Source organism: Microtus oregoni, unplaced genomic scaffold (assembly GCF_018167655.1).
Source record: "Microtus oregoni isolate MIOR12 unplaced genomic scaffold, Mior012 000015F_ref0000493, whole genome shotgun sequence".
NCBI classification, from domain to species: domain Eukaryota; kingdom Metazoa; phylum Chordata; class Mammalia; order Rodentia; family Cricetidae; genus Microtus; species Microtus oregoni.
In genome coordinates this window covers 32,249,532-32,267,474 of record NW_024543074.1, presented here as the reverse complement: position 1 = coordinate 32,267,474, position 17,943 = coordinate 32,249,532, and the positions used below count along the sequence as shown (strand labels likewise).

At 44.6% G+C, this 17,943-nt stretch overlaps 1 protein-coding gene across 1 annotated transcript in view; it reads right to left on the bottom strand.

Moving 5' to 3' along the window:
* The window catches only part of Dnah9 (dynein axonemal heavy chain 9), a 336,148-nt gene that overhangs the window by 308,974 nt on the left and 9,231 nt on the right, over positions 1–17,943 (bottom strand). Inside the window, exons 3-6 of the mRNA XM_041664051.1 lie at positions 15,381–15,539; positions 14,018–14,148; positions 10,645–10,856; positions 9,030–9,263 (exon numbers count right to left, since the gene is read on the bottom strand). Coding sequence (XP_041519985.1) covers positions 9,030–9,263; positions 10,645–10,856; positions 14,018–14,148; positions 15,381–15,539 — 736 coding nt within the window. The remainder of the gene's footprint in view (positions 1–9,029; positions 9,264–10,644; positions 10,857–14,017; positions 14,149–15,380; positions 15,540–17,943) is intronic.

Here is a 17,943-nt window from a genome sequence, read left to right as displayed (position 1 = left end):
AGAAGGAAGAAGGGAGGAGAGAAAATGGAGAGGAGGAGGAGGAGGAAGAGGAGGAAGAGGAAGAAGAGGAAGAAGAGGAAGAAGAGGAAGAAGAGGAAGAGGAAGAAGAAGAAGAAGAAGAAGAAGAAGAAGAAGAAGAAGAAGAAGAAGAAGAAGAAGAAGAGAGAGCATATGAAAATGCTTCAAGACATCAGTATAAGCAATGGCTTTTTGGATAAGACCTCCAAAGCAGAGGATGCGGAAGTGAGGGTGGATCTGCAGGGATGGATGAGATTGCCAGCTTCTTCACAGCAAAGGAAACAACAGAGTGACAAGACAACTGTGGATGAGCAAAGTGTTACAGCCGATTCACAATGGGAAAATAACAACCAGAATATATAAGGTACTTTAAAAACTTGGTAACTGTTGTAGGAGGTCACTTGTTTGTTCTCATCTGCTCAGCCCCAAAATAATCACACAGAAACCTTGTTATTTGCAATACTGTTTGGCCAATAACTTAAGTGTATTTCTGGCTAACTTATATCCTAAATTAACTTATCTCCATTAATTTGTGTATTTCCACGTGGCTGTGGCTTACTGGATAAAGTTCTGTCTAGCGTCGGTCTCTAGCAGGGGCTACATGGCTTCTCCTGACTCCATCCTCTTTCTCCCAACATTCAGCCCAGTTTTCCCCACTTAACTCTGTTCCCCTATAGCTCTGTTAGAGGCCCAAAGCAGTTCCTTTATTAACTAATGATATTCACAGCATACAGAGGGAAATCCTACACTAGGTAACCCAAAGCTAAGTAATTCAACTATAAATTGGGTAAAGGACAAAAATTTGACACTTCCTGCAAAAAGAAATATGAAAAACAAGGTAAGGATTAGGTGGATCAGTGATGTCTCAGCATCAGCTATAGAGGCTATACACGATGTAGCAGAATTAAAATTGATATCTTTTGTGCTAAAAGAATCCACCAGTCATCAGTCCAGAACACAGTCCTAATGTATGTATTATGGTACATTGTAACTTTATGAGCAATATTTGATACATGAATGTTCACGCTGTGATGTCTTGCACAATTCCTAAAAGAGTAGAGGTAGCACATATAACACAAACACCACAAATCCAGCCTAAGGCTTTTACCTGGAGGGGAGAAAAGAGTTTGAACCATGGAAGAAAACAGAAATAAGTCTGCATGAAGACAATGGTTCATTTTTGGCCTGCAGTTACTGTGGGGAGTGTGGTAGTTTATGTGGTCATTATTCATGGACAGTTTTATATTTACATTTTTAAAAAAAAATGAAAGAAAATCAGGGGGCTCTTGAGCTTGTGAAAAATGTTCAACTCCACTAGTTTTTAAGGAAATGCAAGTTGAAACCATAATGAGGTATCTCAGCACCATTTGGGTAGCTAGGGTCCCAAAGACACAAATGCCAGTGAGGAAGTTAATAAAGCCACAAGAGAGAACAGTATGGAGGGGCACCAAGCAATTGTAGATAGATCTACCATCTACTTCCATTCCCTTCCACAAAAGGATCCGAAGGAAATGACTTCAGAATATTAAAGAGACACTTGCACACCCCTGTCTGTTGGTAAACTACTTATAGTCTTATGAGTTAGGGAATGACCCTGATGTCCATCAGCGGGTGACTGGGTGAAAGCTGTTATGAATGAAGACATGCTATTGTTTACACTCAAATCTATGAACTGGAGGCCATAGGTGGGGTGAAATAAGTCAGAGGCAGGAAGGCAAATAAGCCACCCTTCCTCGCATGAGCATCTAAAAGCAATTCCCTCAGAAAGTGCAGCGGGGACTCCTAGAGACAGAGATGGTCAGAGCAAGGGGCTGGCGGTAGATAATGTCTAATAATGGGCACATAAACATAATCAGATAGGAGTGAGGGCTAGGGCTCCCACAGAATAGTGGGGCTTGGCAGTTCATTGTAACTCCTGCACACTTGATAAAAGGATAGAAAGGAGGAACTTAAAGGCTTGATAGCATAATGGGAACATGGAAACTATTGATCACCCTGACTTGATAATATGTACTTCACAAAGCACTGAAATATCACAGCGTACTCCACAATTCTTATGGTGACTATGTGTTAATTAGTAAAAGGCTTTTAAATGGTTAAGGCCATGTTAACCACTATGGTTTGATCATCCCACTCTATACACATGACACATCATCACAACCGAGTTTCATAAATTTGCACAATTCAAATAACCGTAAGATATGGGCTGGGAATGTGGACACACATATAATCCCACTGCTTGGGAGGCTGAGTGAGGACCGTGAATTCTAGGCCAGCCTGGGCTACATAGCGAGACCCCCAACTCAAATAAGCAACTATGTTCAACTTGATACGCTTAGAAGAAAACCAATGGATTCTGTTTAAAAGCAATCGACTTTGATGGTAGATAGCTGAGCCTTGCACTATTTCCTCGGTCGTTATTCTTCACAATGGTGTGGACATCGTTTTAATTTGTTAGGAAATCCTCTGTAACCATGTTTAAAAGATAAACACAGCTTGACATGTTTGCATATAGCAGAAAATGAGATGATAATTTCATTATAGACTCTTATTTCTCCAGAAGACTTGAAGCATGCTCCTAGGTGGTCAGTGAGAAGCATTTTATTGATAACATAAGGAAGAGATTGCAGGTACCTAAGCAGTACTCAGTCACTATACTTTTGGAGAAAGTCTAGTTATTGATTTTCTCCAAAAATTTTTTCTTCATCTTAACAAATGGGTCACATCTTCACTGCAGGAACTACAGATTATTACAACAGATTGTCCATCTCTGCTGCTCCCACTGTCATATAGGGAGGGCCCCAGACATCAAAGCAACCCCACTGGGGTCTCTATTAGGAAATGATAGATATTTAGAATGTTTTATCTAACTAACAAATGTGTAGTGGGAGACACATTTATTTGGGGGCTCATTTGAAGGCCTGGGGTCTTCCCTTCAACTCCTATCAATGGAGTGTCCCCTTTCCCCTCCCCCAGCGCCACTCCTCTGCTCTTTCTGTCTTAGCTTTCTTACTCTGGCATGGTAATATTTAACATTATGTTGTATTATGTCATGTTCTGCCCACCTTTCCCAGGAGGTTGCAAATATTCCAAAGGTATCCCGGGTCCTCCTATGTCCGGAAGCATGCTTGGCACTGAATGAGTGTTTGGTCCTCCTATGTCCGGAAGCATGCTTGTCACTGAATGAGTGTTTGTTGAATGCAGGTGTGCCGTTTCTGCTCTGACTTAGCTGCTGCACAGCCAGCAGAAAGTGACGAAGTGACAGAACACCTAGCAACCACGACTGCTGAGTCATTAGTGAGAATGAGAAGAGTTGGGTGGAGGAAGCAAAGGCAGGACATCTTAGTATTGAACGGGTCTTAGACAAGTGCAAGGAAGAAACTTCTGTGGTCCCAGTTTGAGGGAAGAAATAGATGCCCAAACAAGCAGACGTGGTCTCACCTTGAAGGGTGAAGTTAGGTAACTGCTGCTATGTAATCATTTTAATCTAAAAAACAACAACAGTGAGCAGACCCTGGGACGCCAATAAATAAAACAAACCATCTACCTTTCAGACAGTCCAAACAGAGTGAGCAGCCTGAGCTGTGAGCACGTTATCACTGGGGAGATTCTGGTACGATGTACAGTGGACAGCACTGTAGAAATAATTTCTAGAGCTGCAGACACAGATTTTGCGCACTGACCACAACCCATCACCAACACTCAATTTAGATGTAGGCTCTTTTCACAGCCCATTTAAAAGTCTTCAGTGACAGATAAATAGCAAATTTAATCCAATGGGGTTAAATATTTTTAAATGTCAATGTTTAGTAATCTCAGTAGTAAAGCCATGAAATGCATTATGCAGCATACAGATGTGCCTATGAGCCTTGGAGCCAGGATGCATATCGTAGGAGACCTGTGACACTCATGTTCTCACAACCCTGGTCTTGCTCTTTGCTGGCTCTATGGCCTGGGGCAAGGCACTGAGATTGCAAAGCTCATTTGCAAACTGTAGATGGGCACAGTGGTATTTAATATAGGCCAGGATTTGGGACAATAATATTTAACATATGAGGCGGTTCTTCGGAAAGAGCCTATATAGTATGACATAAGGAAAGTGCTACCATTATAATTCTGACCCTCCTGGGGTCATTAGATACTGGATAAGTATGGCTTATCCAGGAGACACTCTGCAGCTCTTTGTAGGCAGGTATCACAATGTGCCCCAGGGTCCCAGAAGATTTACTGGGTTGATTGGGACCTATTGTTATAAAAAAAAAAATAAAAACAAAAACGATGCAACATTTAATGGTGGTGGCAGGTGGAGAGTTGGGGTTCAATTTGTGCTCTGGTCCATGAGATGGAGAATCAAAAGCAGATGCAATGGCAAGCTTCACCAACGGTTCCTCTATTCCCGAAGGAGAGGGCATGCCGGCTGCCTGTCTTAAAAGAAATGTCTTCGGAATTCATTAAGGGACAGCACAGAGCAGCTCCTCTCAGATGAAAATCTCAAAAGGTCATCTGAAAAAAGACTGTTTTCTTTACCTTCTCGACTGCCACCGACCTTATGCAGCTAATGGTCTCACATGTGACCACGTGTTCAAGCTGGGCTGAAAGGGAAGCCAGCCCAATTAGACCAGGAATGAAAAGAGGCTGGACAAAGTGGCTGGAGCTGGCAAAGGGACCCCAAGGAAATGTGGTATCTCAGGTCAGCTTATTACCTCTCTCCTCGCTAATCACTCTGCATAGAGCCCCAGCAGGAAATCATTGCATCTCCAAGTGAATCCCGGGCATTTTATAATGAAAGAGATGAGGGCTCTCTCCAAGTGCTTCCCGCATCATTTGCAGGGAAGGGGCTGCAAGCAGAAACAAACAAGAATGTGCAGATCCTACAGTCTTGTGGCATAAACATGTGTGCACGCTTGTATGCATGTGTGTTATGTCCCAGTTCCTATGTTCCGGGAAGGAGGATGAGTCAAGGGATTCAGAGACATGGGGAGACTGCTTTTCTTCAGTTTCTTGACTGTTTATTCAAACTGCAAAAGATTTTGGATATGTTGGGGATTCCCTTTGGTGAAGCCAGAAAGTCTAATCGGAATGGGAACTAGAACTTTACCTAAGTGACCTACTTAGGGATAAAGACTGGTTGAAAATGGGGTATGGAAAGATAGAAAAGAATGGGTAAGGGTAGGAGTAAAACCAAAAAGCAAGGTTGAGCCCCTCAAAACAGAGAGATGGGGAGGGAAGGAAGGATGGTGAGAGGGAGGAAAAGGAAGGAATGGAGGAAGGAAGGGAGGAAGGGAGCAGAGTAAGGAGATGTTTACAACTCCCTGAGGATATCAAAGTTTGATGAAAAGAGTACAACGCTTCTGGGAATAAATCCCATCTCCGCATTCTGCACTGGGTGACTGTGGATAAATTAAGAGATGCATTGGACTGAGTTGCTTATTAAAGATGGGTATTGATGATTAGCATTTCTAATGACAGCGATGACACATGTTCTAACACCAGAAAAGTTCATGCATGTGTCATTTCTCTATGTTTGTAGCCCTAAGTTTCCACAGCAAGGATGAGGTCACGCGATGCTGACCCTGAGAAAGAAGGTTGGTATCCCGTTGCCCTGGGAAGCTGTCCCCGGCACACACCCTCCTTACTGCATACCTCCTCTGCCTCCTACCTTCTTTTAGCAAGCAGCCAGAGGGGAAGAATGGGCCCGAGCAACAAAATGCTTGTGAAAAAAAAAAAATGTCAAAAACAAAAGGGTAAAGAGCTAAAGAGCATTACAGATGAGAGGAACGAGGGCTGGGAGAACCGTGGAGATTAGAAACCAGCCCCTTGTAATCTGGCCCTCAGCGTGAGCGGAGAAGAGCCAAATGCACCGATGTCATTCTGTTCACTTCTATTTATTAAATCTCATGCGCCAGCGTCATGGTGATCACACATTGCATTAGAATAGAAGATGAAGAAGGTTAAGTTCATGCTAATTCTTGCTGGAGAGAAGCAGATTAATCCCATTTCAAACAGGCATTGATCACTGTGATACTCGGAATGTTAACTAAAGGGCTACATGAAATACGCCAGAAGACGATCGATAGTCCCCTGTCCTTCTGCACTGAGCTGAGGAGAGAGGAGGTGGGAGGGGGAGTGGAGACAGCAAAGGGCAAGGGGGATGAATCTGAGCCAACACTGAGAGATGACAGAGAAGGGGAGTTGCTGTGCCCAGGGGCAAAGGAGTAATACAAGACAGACAACTTTGGAGGGGCAGAAGCAACGGACCAAGGGCAGAGGGTATCCAAGTCCCCTCTAGGGACAGAGAACAGAGGGTATCCTAGTTCCTTTTCAGTCAAGTCAGAGCAACTGTTCTTTACGTATCTGGGCCTTTGGTTCAGGAAAAAGAAGCCTGAGAAGGGACCAAAGTGAGGTGATGGCTCTGGGGAGGATGTGGCCAGTTGTGCTAATATTTACTGATACCCCATGCAGATTAGGTGCCCTTAGTTTAAAACAGCTGTCTATATGCAAAGTCATACCATTAGCATGTGTGTCCCAGGCTGAAGACCTCTCCTGAACAGCTATTGGAAGCTTATTTCAAGACTGAAGAGAGAGCCCGCAAACATGACCGTTGCCATGCTACAGAGGTGATTATTCCTCCATGGTCATCCCAGAGACCAGGGTGGCCATCACCTTGGCTAAACAGTGAGGAGTTGATGTGGGAGATGAGAGGAATAATGAGCGGAGGGGGATGGGAATAGGGGCTGAGCCGCAGGAGTTGTGCCGGAAACAGCTGAGAGAAAATGAGGCATTTAGGATGATGCTGGATATCAATTATTAATACCCTCCTGATTCTGATGAAAGGTTTAAGGTATGCCTTTCATAAAATCTAGCTTCTGGCTTCTCTTGCATATTTTTCTGCCTTTATGCCTTTCTCCAGTGAATTCTTTTTCCAGTTCAGAATTGATTTCCTCTTGTGCTCTTTGCTATTTTTTCAAAGCTCTCCTGGGTTAGGGTCCCCCCCCCCCATCTTTTGATCCCAGTAACCCAAATGTACTTTTATTATGACATTCAGTTCACCTTAGGAAAGTTGACTGATTCTGTATCTATCTTTCTACCCTGGATGTTCTGTGCTAATTTGTCTCTCTTTTCCCATGCCATGACTGTAGGTCCGGAAAGTTATTCAGGCAAAACTACGTTCTATTCATCTCTGAATCCTAGCACTTAGCTCAGTGCCTGGAGAATTTTTTAAATATGCATTTAAAAAATTGACATGAAGAGATTTAGTCTATGATTGTTTTATCTCTGTCATCTGATGGTTTGGTAGGTTTGTTACAGCATTCCCACACCACATCTCTCTTCACCCCAAATTTCTGCTACCAATAGCTTGGAACCAAAGTCTATTTCCTTCTCTGTCCCTTAGCTATTGGTCTAACATTGAACTGGACCCCCAAACCCTCAAGTTACTCCTAAGCATGCACTTCTTATTGTGTATGTGCTACTTATTCTTTCCACAAAAATTCAATCAGGTTGCATGAGCCACCATTCCTGGATAAGTGTCACTACCAGACCTCAGCAAAGAAGCCTCACTTGACAACAAATGGAGACAGTACAGAGAAGCACAGCCAGACATAAAATAGAGATCAGTGAATTGTGGGAAACCCAGCCTTGGTGGATGCATCTACATCACAGCCCCTGCTCAGAGACGCTGTGGGACAAGGGCCTGGAAAGTTGGTAAGAGCCAGAATACCAAGAAGTTGGCTGTGAATTGTCCCTGCTAGAAATGACTGTATGAAAGAGACCAGAACAAGGCAATAGCAATGAATATGTTAACATGGAAGCATGGGAATGCCACTGGGTCCCGCACCTAGACCAAGACTTATAGGCAACTAAGGTCTTCTGGGAAGAGAATTAGCCTCTCCCAGGGATAAGCCTCCTTAATGGTTGTTCATGTACATCCAAACAAGAACAGACTCAGCAGGTTGTACAAGTGTGTGTATATATGTGTGTGTGTGTGTGTGTGTGCAAAAACATAACAATAATAAAATAAGCCATCAACTTGAGAGTTCGGGGATACATGGGAGTGGTTCAAGAAAAGGTAGCTGGGAAGGTCTGGGAGGCAGACAGGTGAGAAATAAAGTGATAAAAACACTTTTTTGAAAAATATCAAAATTTAATCAGTAAGTCCATAACTGTAAGACACTAAATTCTGAGTTGTAAAAGCAAAAGGAAAAGTCTCATGTCTTTGCTTCCTAGTTCTTAAACAAAAATTCATAGTAATTTTTAAATACTTGGCAGGAGAGAGAACTATGAATAAGATGTGCTTCTCTTGCCCAAGGACTCAGCAGTGTTCAGATTTAGAGCCACTGGGGAGTCTGGGAATGGAAGGGAAGTCCAAAGCAGCTGGCCTGTGAGAACAGGCGGTTGTATGAAGACCTGTTCTCTTTCAGTTTTGCACACAAGACTTCCCAGCCCAAGTTTATTTGCAAATAAGCTGAGGTAGCAGAATGATCTCTAGGGCTTTCTCCCCAAGTGCCTATGATCAGAATCTCTGAATACCAATGGAACCACCACTGTTTGGTCAATCCAAATGACAGCCATTTACCGAAACTTGTTAATGGTCCTGACAGCCAACCACATGTGACTGTCTTGCATGAATCTACAACAGCAAACCACAGGCTCTCATGTTCTGTTGCTTGACCCCCAGTGTGGTACTATTTTGGGAGGCTGTGAAATGCTTAGGAGGTAGAGCCTAGCTGATCAAAGTAGAGCACTAGGCGCAGGCCTTCAAAGTTTACAGCTTAGCAGCTGGCTCAAACCTTGCTCCCTGCCTTCTGTCCCATCACTATTGGAACATCCACTGCCACGTGATCCTGTTGCCACAATTGGAGCTCATTCTCACCCCGACTTCGCTTCCACGATAAACTAAAACTCTCTGTCACCATGAGCCAAAATACATCTTTCTGGCTACCTGGTAGCCTCTGAGATGTTGGACTTACTCCCACATTGGACCGGAGCCTGGGGTGAATGAATCTACTCACCTCTACCACACACAGTCGGTCCAGAAAGCCATCCAGCCTCACAAAGACCAGAGACACCTGGAAATCCCATCTCCTGACTTCTGAGTCCTCTTTGAAGTACATGTGGAGATGTTCCCTTCTGTCCTGAAATGCCCGTTTGAAGAAGCTTAAGGTGTCTGAGACCACTTGCAGTTTTCTCTGACTTTCTTCTACCTCACTCCTCAGGAGGTCTTCCGGGTTGAGGTAATTAGAGGCCTGGGATGTAGATAAATTAGTAACCATGAACCCAACGGCAGGTACAGGATATCCCATGACTATGTCAACACCATCTCAGAGCGAAATAATTGCCTAGGTAATATTTTTCATAAGAACAACACAGAAAACTTCTGATCAAGTTTTCCGTTCCACAGGTGATCTTGGGTCAGGGTTTAAGCCCAACAGTCTGTGCTCCTTCAGTCACAGTGTGTTGAACCATGCTGTGATTGGACAAGTGACCAGTCAGAGATCAGAAGGCATTTCGGGATACTCTAAACAAGTAATAGGTTGTAAGATTCCTTTTGTCCCCTCATCTGATGTCTGACTGGGATTTATAAATGTAATACCATTTTGTAGCCTCAACATGCTCAATGGGTACGATGAGCCATTCTGTGAGCTTGTTCATTGTTTTCTTAGGGCTGATTGTCCCTGGGTACCAAAAAGGAGTCACTACGGAGGAAGGTCACCCAAACCATGGCTTCTAGCTCCACGTACACTCTAAGATCCATACCGCCTTGGTGCTACAGGAATCCCTAAGAGGGGGTAGGAAAGCCAGTAGAATGGCACACAGCTGGACTCCTATCTGCTTGGGAAGGTGAGACAGGAGGATAGAAAGTTTCAGGCTAGGCTGGGAAATTTAACGAGGTCTTATCTCAAAGTAAAACTTAAAAATATGTAGCTCACTGATAGAGAGCTTATCAAACATGTGAAGGGCCTTGGGTTCAACCACCAAACAAAAACAAGGGAAACAAAACAAAACAAACAATCACTAGCAGCAACAAAAAGTGGAGGAATGATCTGTGCAACCCAAACAGCAGCATCTCAGATGCTCACAGCACCCTGTGCAACACAAACAGCAGCATCTCAGATGCTCACAGGAAGGAGCCCTGAGCGTGTGCCGGGCACGGACATCCTTGGCCTCATTACATGTTACCCCTGTGAGATGGTTCCCTTTATGCTGCAGCGTTATAAACCGGACAGTGAGGCACAGAGCAGGCAAGCAGCTTGCGCTGGAACACACAGCTCACACGTGCTAAGTCAGGAGCAATTCCCTTGACTTCAGAGACTTCCTTCTGAATTACTAGGCTTTGTTGGTGACTTAACACAAATTCCTCACGCAGCTCATGAAGGAGGTTGCGATTTACCAGCCCCAAGCATGGCTTAGGCAGAAAGCAAGATTGGGCAACCCCAATGTGTCAGCAGTACCAAAAGCCTCTTTGGGAACTGCTGGCTTGTGAAAACATAAAATTCAAATGTGAGAATCCTTTGGGCCGCAATTACTTCCGGCCTAAGGGAAAACCACGTTTTACTCTTCCACATGCCTTTCTATGCGCCAAGCAGCCCCGAGGGAGACGTTGCTGGGCTTCGCAGATCAGCTCACCTGCTGGATGAGGAGGTTGCAGATTTCCTGGAGCAACACCGCGAGCCTCCCTGGGGAGCCGTACGACCTGCAGGTGGCCCAAATCAGACAGACCACATGGAGCAGAGGCCTCAGCCTGCCCTTCACCTCGGGAAACTCCAGGCTTTCTAGGATGTCTAGGTGTCTCTGGAGCGGTGACAGGTGCACGTGGATGTCCTGGGCCTCTGTCAGGGCTGGAAGGAATTAGAGATGGTGAGCCATGCCTGCTGGGTACCACCTACCTCAGAGAGCCCCAGTGTCTGGGAGCGAAGGGCTGGCAAAGCCAAGACTGCAATTTCTTCCTGACCTGAGAAGATGGAAAAGAAGGTTTCAGAAAGCTTTTCGGCTCTTCTGAAGAAATACTGAAATCGGAGCACTGTGAAATACCTAGAGTGATGGACTAAGAAGATCTCGCTGACAACATTCCTATATCAGGATGTCTTCCCGGCTTTCCCAGCCTGTCTCAGTCAGGGTTACTATTGCTGTGATGAAACACCATGACCAACGCAACTTGAGGAGGAAAAGGGTTTATTCAGCTTACCCTTCCACATCACAGTTCATCATCAAAGGAAGTCAAGATGGGAACTCAAACAGAGCAGGAACCTGGAGGCAGGGACTGAGGCAGAGGCCACAGAGGGATGCTGCTTGCTGGCTTGTTCTTCATGGTTTGCTCAGTCTGCTTTCTTATAGAAAATAAGGCCCTCCCCCAATCGATCACTAATTAGGAAAATGTCCTACAGGCTTGCCTACAGGTTGATCTTATGGAAACAATTTCTCAACTGAGGCTCCTTCCTCTCAGATGACTCTAACTTGTGTCAAGTTGACACGGTACTAGTCAGCACACTCACCACCCTCACACACTGCTGCTCTATGTTGTCAGATCCCTTCCCTTGGTAAATGTCTGCTGATGATTTTGATGCTGATACCACAAAGATGACGTGAAGACAGGCGATGGGGCAAGCGCAAAAGAGCGTGCCTTCAAATGCTGATCCAGACGCCTCCCAACTCTAGGACTTTGGACACAGCCAAGATCTGGAAGGCTCAAAACTAGGCTGATCTGGGAAGTCATTTCACAGGCCATGGAAACAGGAGGCAGTATAAACGGCATCTTCCCAGAGAGCAGTGTGGTGACAGGACTGGAACAAACAGTTAAGGGACAGCAGCATCTCTGGCGAGTGTCTGACAGGAACTTTCTTTGCGAGTGCTTGTGAGAGAGAAGCCGCCGGGAATGGAGGAGTAGCGTGGACCGGAGATGACAAGGTTCTGCTGGTTTTCAATGCCAAAGAACCGCCTTGAACACAGCTGTAAGGGCGAAGCCTTCAGCAGTCATCTCGTGCTAACTGATAGGGAAATGGGTAAGGCTGGCAGCGCTGGCAGGGGCATAGCAATCCAGCAAAATGGAAGCCACACTGAAGGGCTTATCGGCAGCTGTTTCCCTCTCGGGCAGGTGTCTATGAGAGCAGGTGGTCTTAGGTCATATTAGATGGATGAGGCTCTATGACTACCTTAAAGGAAACTCAAAATATCCCTGAATTAGCTGCAACCTCCAACATATCAGAAATTTTTCTATCACTAGACGTATAGCATCCCATAAGGCCTAAGTAATTCCCTAGGCTCACTGTGTGATTCAACCAGTCCTCTTTGCCCTTGAACAAAAGGAATGGTACCCCTGTTTACTCTGAACCTCTGCATCAATTGCCCTGAGGCTCAAGGGACACATGATAAATGGGAATGGATGCTTGTGCTTTATATCCCAAGTGGTATATTGGAAGCATTCTGCGAGCCAGTCAAATGACCTGGCGCTCCAAAGAGAGTAATAATGCTCTGTGGGAGGCCAGCAGTGAGCATTGGAACCACTGAGTTGAGGCAGAGGACTTTACTGTGCTGCTGATAGACAAAGTGGGGGCATGTGGGTATTGAAAGGAAGCCTGAGGCATAGATAGAGGAGCCTTCTCTTCAGGACACCCTGTTTGAGGGCCCTTTAAAACTCAAATGTTTCCTCAAACACCTGGACAGAAACTTGACTGTCTTAAGACCACATTAGAGAAAGCATGAAGTACTTCCTACTTCAATAAGGGATAAATCAGCTTGATTAAAACAAAACAAAACAAACCAAACAAAACCAAAACAAATGGAGACAGAGAGAGCTAGGGTTCTTCTTGGTGTTTTTGTTTAGTTTTCTTTTGTTTTTAGGATTATCTATTCCTCAGTTTCTGAGGGATACTGGTTGGTAGCCCATATTAGATACCCAAAGACAAGGACTCTAAAGTCTTTTTCATGAAGTGGCTCTTCTTTGTGACTTAGCTTCCCTCAGAAACCCCAGCACTGAAGCTGGGTGTGGTAGTTCAGAAGCTCAGGCCTGTAGCCTAACATTTAGGAGTCTGCCTCAGAAGAATCTAGAGTTCAAGGCCAGCCTGGGCTACAGAGTAAGTTCAAGGCCAGCCTGAATCGCACAGCAAGATGCTATCTTAAAATCAACAAGAAAGAGACACACACACAAAAAAGATACCACAGCACTAACTCCTTTATTCTCGGGAGAGAGTAAGAGAACAGGTCAGCTAGGAGCTCTGGATACAGGACACTACCCTTGTCAACAGAACAAGTAGACCTGGATTAGGTTTCTATTTTGGGCATACATGGGGGTAGAGTCTTTAAAGAAAGCTCAAGGAGAAGAAAGTATTTGAAAACCACTGTTTAGATTAAGTTTAATTCATACCAAGTTGAAAATACCTTTAAAAGCACATTCTGACCTATAGTACTAAGAACAAGGAAGTGGTTTAGTAGGAAACCAGGGGTGGGGAAGAGGGAAGAGGGAGCCCTGGGAAAAATGCATCAACATCTCATCATAGACCTTCGCAGCTATGCAATTTTGATAAAGGCTGATCTTATCTAGTACTCAGAGGGACAGGAAATTGTAGACCTATCTGAACAGACAGGCAGAATGATGCTAGAAACAGAACAGAGATTCCTCAAGATGCTAAAGGCAGAGGGACCTGATCTCCAGAGGTGAGATGCCACCTCTATCACAGCATGTCTTCGTAGTGTATTGCAACTAATAACATTCTTCCACCTAGATTATCTCACAAGGGCTGAGGGAGGCAAGGAAGCTAGTGCACCAGAGCCAGAGTTCCAACCACAGAGAGGTTGTTTGTTTTATCTAAGGTCACAAGGCAGCTGACCCACAAGGCAGTTGCTTCCAGAAGTGGCATTCCTGCCACCATGCTATCCTGTGCCAGATAAGAACACCTTCTATCTATAAGGATGTGAAAATTCTGACGTCAGGAAGAGAGTAGACACAGCGCTAAGGAAAAACGCAGAGTCAAACAGATTTGTGGAAACGCTCGCTGGTCCTCACCTGCTTCAACATCTCTGAACATGGCTCTGAACGCCGGCAGGTAGCTGCTCTGAAGCTTGTTCAGGAGTCCAGCCATGCCCTTCACCTTAATTGTCATCAGTTGACTATAAATGTGTTCCAGGTCCTCACACCTGCAATACCACAGAGCAGGCAGGGTGAGAATCAGGAAATGTCACACTGTGATGCCCCACCCTGTTGAAGGCAGAGGGTAGCCCTGCCTCCGGTGCCTCCGCAGACTGAGCTCCCTCCCCAAGAGCCAGGCATCTGTTTCAGAACAGTACGAGTAAAATCCTGAGTCAGGAACAAAGGCTCACGGGAAAGGCTCCAGGAAACACTGGACCAGCTGGTGGCCCAAAAGCTTGGCAGCTGGAGGTCATTAGCTCTTGCAGCAAGGGTGGGGCAGGGAAACAGAAGCATCGTTAAAGTGGGACTTCTTGACAAGGGCCTCATCATAGGTCAGTAAATGGTTAGAAATTGGGGGGACACGATGGGCTTCTCAGGATGGTGGTGCAAAGGGATCTGGAGCCCTACAGGACAGCTTGTCCACAACACCCTATGTAGTAGGGTCAGAGAATCTGCCCCCAACATCTGCTTGTCTCTCCAGAAAAGATTCACCAGCACAATGATAAATAGGAGCAAAAGCATGGAGGGTGGGAGGGAAGCAGGCAGGTGCTAGAGTTAGGCACTTCTGGTCACCCCATGGGACCGAGACCCAGTGACTGCTATTGACAATTTGTGACCTAGGACAGGCTGTTCTGCAACCATTACCCAAAATCCCTTCTCCTTTTCAGGTCCTTACAGAGGTAAATACATCTAACCTTGGCTATCCAAGAAAAGGGAACAGAATTTAAAATAAAAGTATTGAGAGTCAGGGCTGGAGAGATGGCTCCGTAGTTAAGAGCACTGGCTGCTCTTGCTGGGGATCCAGGTTTGGTTTCCAACACCCACATAGTGACTCACAACCATCTGTAACTCCAGTTTTAGGGGACTGGGCAACTGTGGTTCATATACATATATGCAGACAAAACATTCGTACACACAAGATAAAAAATGTTCTAAAAAAGAGGACAAAAGGTATTTTAAGTCTTGATTTAACTATATGCATGTAGTAAAAGATTCCTCCAATGAACTGACAGTGCCCCAGGAAAGAAAGGGCAGCTCCTGAGCCTCAGGGAAAGAATTCATCTTCCAGTCCACAAAAAGAAACATACTGCTCCTAAGACACCCCGTCGTCAGCCCTAGAGAGGATGAGAAACATTTGGAGGTGGAATCATATCCAATGGTGGCTCCAGATAGGCCAGCCCTGACTTCTCTTCTGTCATTACTCCTCTCCAAAGATCCGGGCATGCACCTCCCTGCCTACCTGCTCTTCCAGAACTCCAGCTCCACCTTGGGGGTGGGGTTGCCCCCCTGTAAGAGTGCCTGGGAAGACTCTTTCTTGAGTACCACCTGGACTTGGTGGCTCCATTTGATCACTGCAGACTCAATGGCGTAGACAATTGACTTGTCTATGGTATCCAAGCTGCAACAGACAAAAGACATCTCTTATTGTATGCGAAAATAATTTGAGCCTGTTTGCGTTCGCCCATCCCCAGTTGTGATAACAAAATTCCAGAGACTGGAAACCTTACAAAGATGTTCATTTAGCTCATGATTGGGAGGATCTGAAGTCCCAGTGTGTCAGGACACACTGTGGGTGGTACTATGGTGATAATATATGCATGGAGATTCACAAGGCAACATGACAAGTCAAAAAAAGCAGGAAGGGAGGCTAACTTTACCTTTTTATAACAGGCTATTCTGGAGGGTTTACATTAGTCTTCTCCAAGGGCAGTCCTCCCAATGACCTAATTGTCCTATACTAAGTTCCAAGTTTTAAGGGTCCCTCCATCTTCCAACAGAGCAACATTGGGGAACAAACCACCAATATGCAACCCCTCAGGGAACAAACTCAAGCCAATTCAAGAAATATCTGAGTGTGCTCTAAAGGAGAACTTAACTCCACCTTACGTGCAAATCCTTTGGTTTTTAAGTTGTGTGTGTGTGTGTGTGTGTGTGTAGTATGATGTAGTGTTGGTGCTTTGTCCATTCACATGAATGTGGAGGCTAGAGACTGATATCCAATGTCTCTGTGGAATCTTTCCCCTTACTTTCTGATACAGGAGCTTTGCTGAACTTGGAGTTCATTGATTGGACGAGGCTGGCTGGCCAATGATCTGTAGCAGCAGGTCATTTGTTCGTCCTGGCTGCCCAGAACCGGAATAATCACACAGAAACTATATGCATTAAATTACCTCTTGGTCCATTAATTCTAGCTTCTTATTGGCTAACTCTTTCATCTTAATTTAACCCATTTCTATTAATCTGTATATCACCACAAGATCGTGGCCTACCAGCAAAGTTTCAGCATGCCTGACTCTGGCGGTGGCTCCATAGCATCTTCTGACTCTGCCCTTCTTTCTCCCAGCATTCAGCTCAGTTTTCTCTGCCTACCTAAGGACTGTTATCTAGGACAGTGATCTGCAAGTTTTTCCCTTAAATAAATAACCCTTTTATTATTCACGATTCTGAACTGGTGTGGGATTATTTTGTGGCTTCCATCTTCAATGATCTAGAGGGATCCACTTGTCTCCAACTCACTTATACCCCCAGTCATGCACACTGTTTTGTGGGTGCTAGGGATCTGCTTGTGTGTCAGACATTTTACTAAGAGAGGCCTCTCCATGGTTTCTAGCCTATGAATTCTTAACGATTCCCCTCAAGTAATAGACTTCCATCAGCAAGTCAATTGTACAAATCATTTTCTAGGGAAGTATGTTTATTCTTATGTTCATTCAACATTATTTGTACAGGCTGGGGCCCATCAATATCCTGAACACTGGTTTAAGAACTTTAAATGGCATAAAATCCTGTCAATGCATGAAGCATTGAGTTGGCCACCCAATCCTCTTCTTTTGACTCATCAGAGGACAGGCTTCCTACATAGCCTGTAGTAGCAGCTCACAACTGATCAGCTCTTGCAGGAGACACTTTGCCACATCTACCGCCCCAGGCCTCCCTTGTTTTGTTGTGAGTCCTAATGCTATAGCAAGGACAAATTGGTTACACACTCCTCCAGCAGATGTAACCATCCTCATCTGCAGCTCTGGATGTCAGGACAATTCCATCCTGGCTTCAGGTTTCCAGCAAAGAACGGGTTCCCAAGCATCCCCTTTCAAACACATTGTTCTGTTTTAAATGACTTATATATGATGACAAAAGATTAAAATTAAAATAGAACAGATGAGATAACTTTGTTCCAAAACACCTGCCACACAAATGTGATGTCCTATGTTCTATCACTAGAATTCAAGGGGTGGAGGAGAGAACTTACTCCTGAAAGTGTCCTCTGATCTCCACATGCTTGCATAGGACACACACACACACACACACACACACACACACACACACACCATACACATCCTCAGACACCACAATAATAGTAAATATGTTTTCATTTTAAATAAATTGAAATAAAAATCGTCTGCTGTCCAGAATCTTACATGAACACTGCATATACTAGGTAACAGGGGCATAGTGGTGGGGACAGGAAATTCATAGATGACATTTTTCACAAGAGGAACTCACCTGAACTTAATGTGAAATTCATATTTGCTTAGAAATGATGCAGCACAAGTGATTATGAAAGACATTAAAAGAAAATGCTCTCCTCCTTCAAATGATGCAGCCTTCAGGGAAATTATCAAAGTTGAACAAAAGGAGACAAACTCAGCAAGGAATTATAAACATGAGCTGAATGTTATTAAGGTATGGTATAAAGAAACCGAGATAAAGGGGGAGATTAATAGTATTTATTTTGAAAATTGGATATTTTTATTAAACTACAATAAGCTTTCCAGTTAACAGGGATGCTCCTTCAAATTATA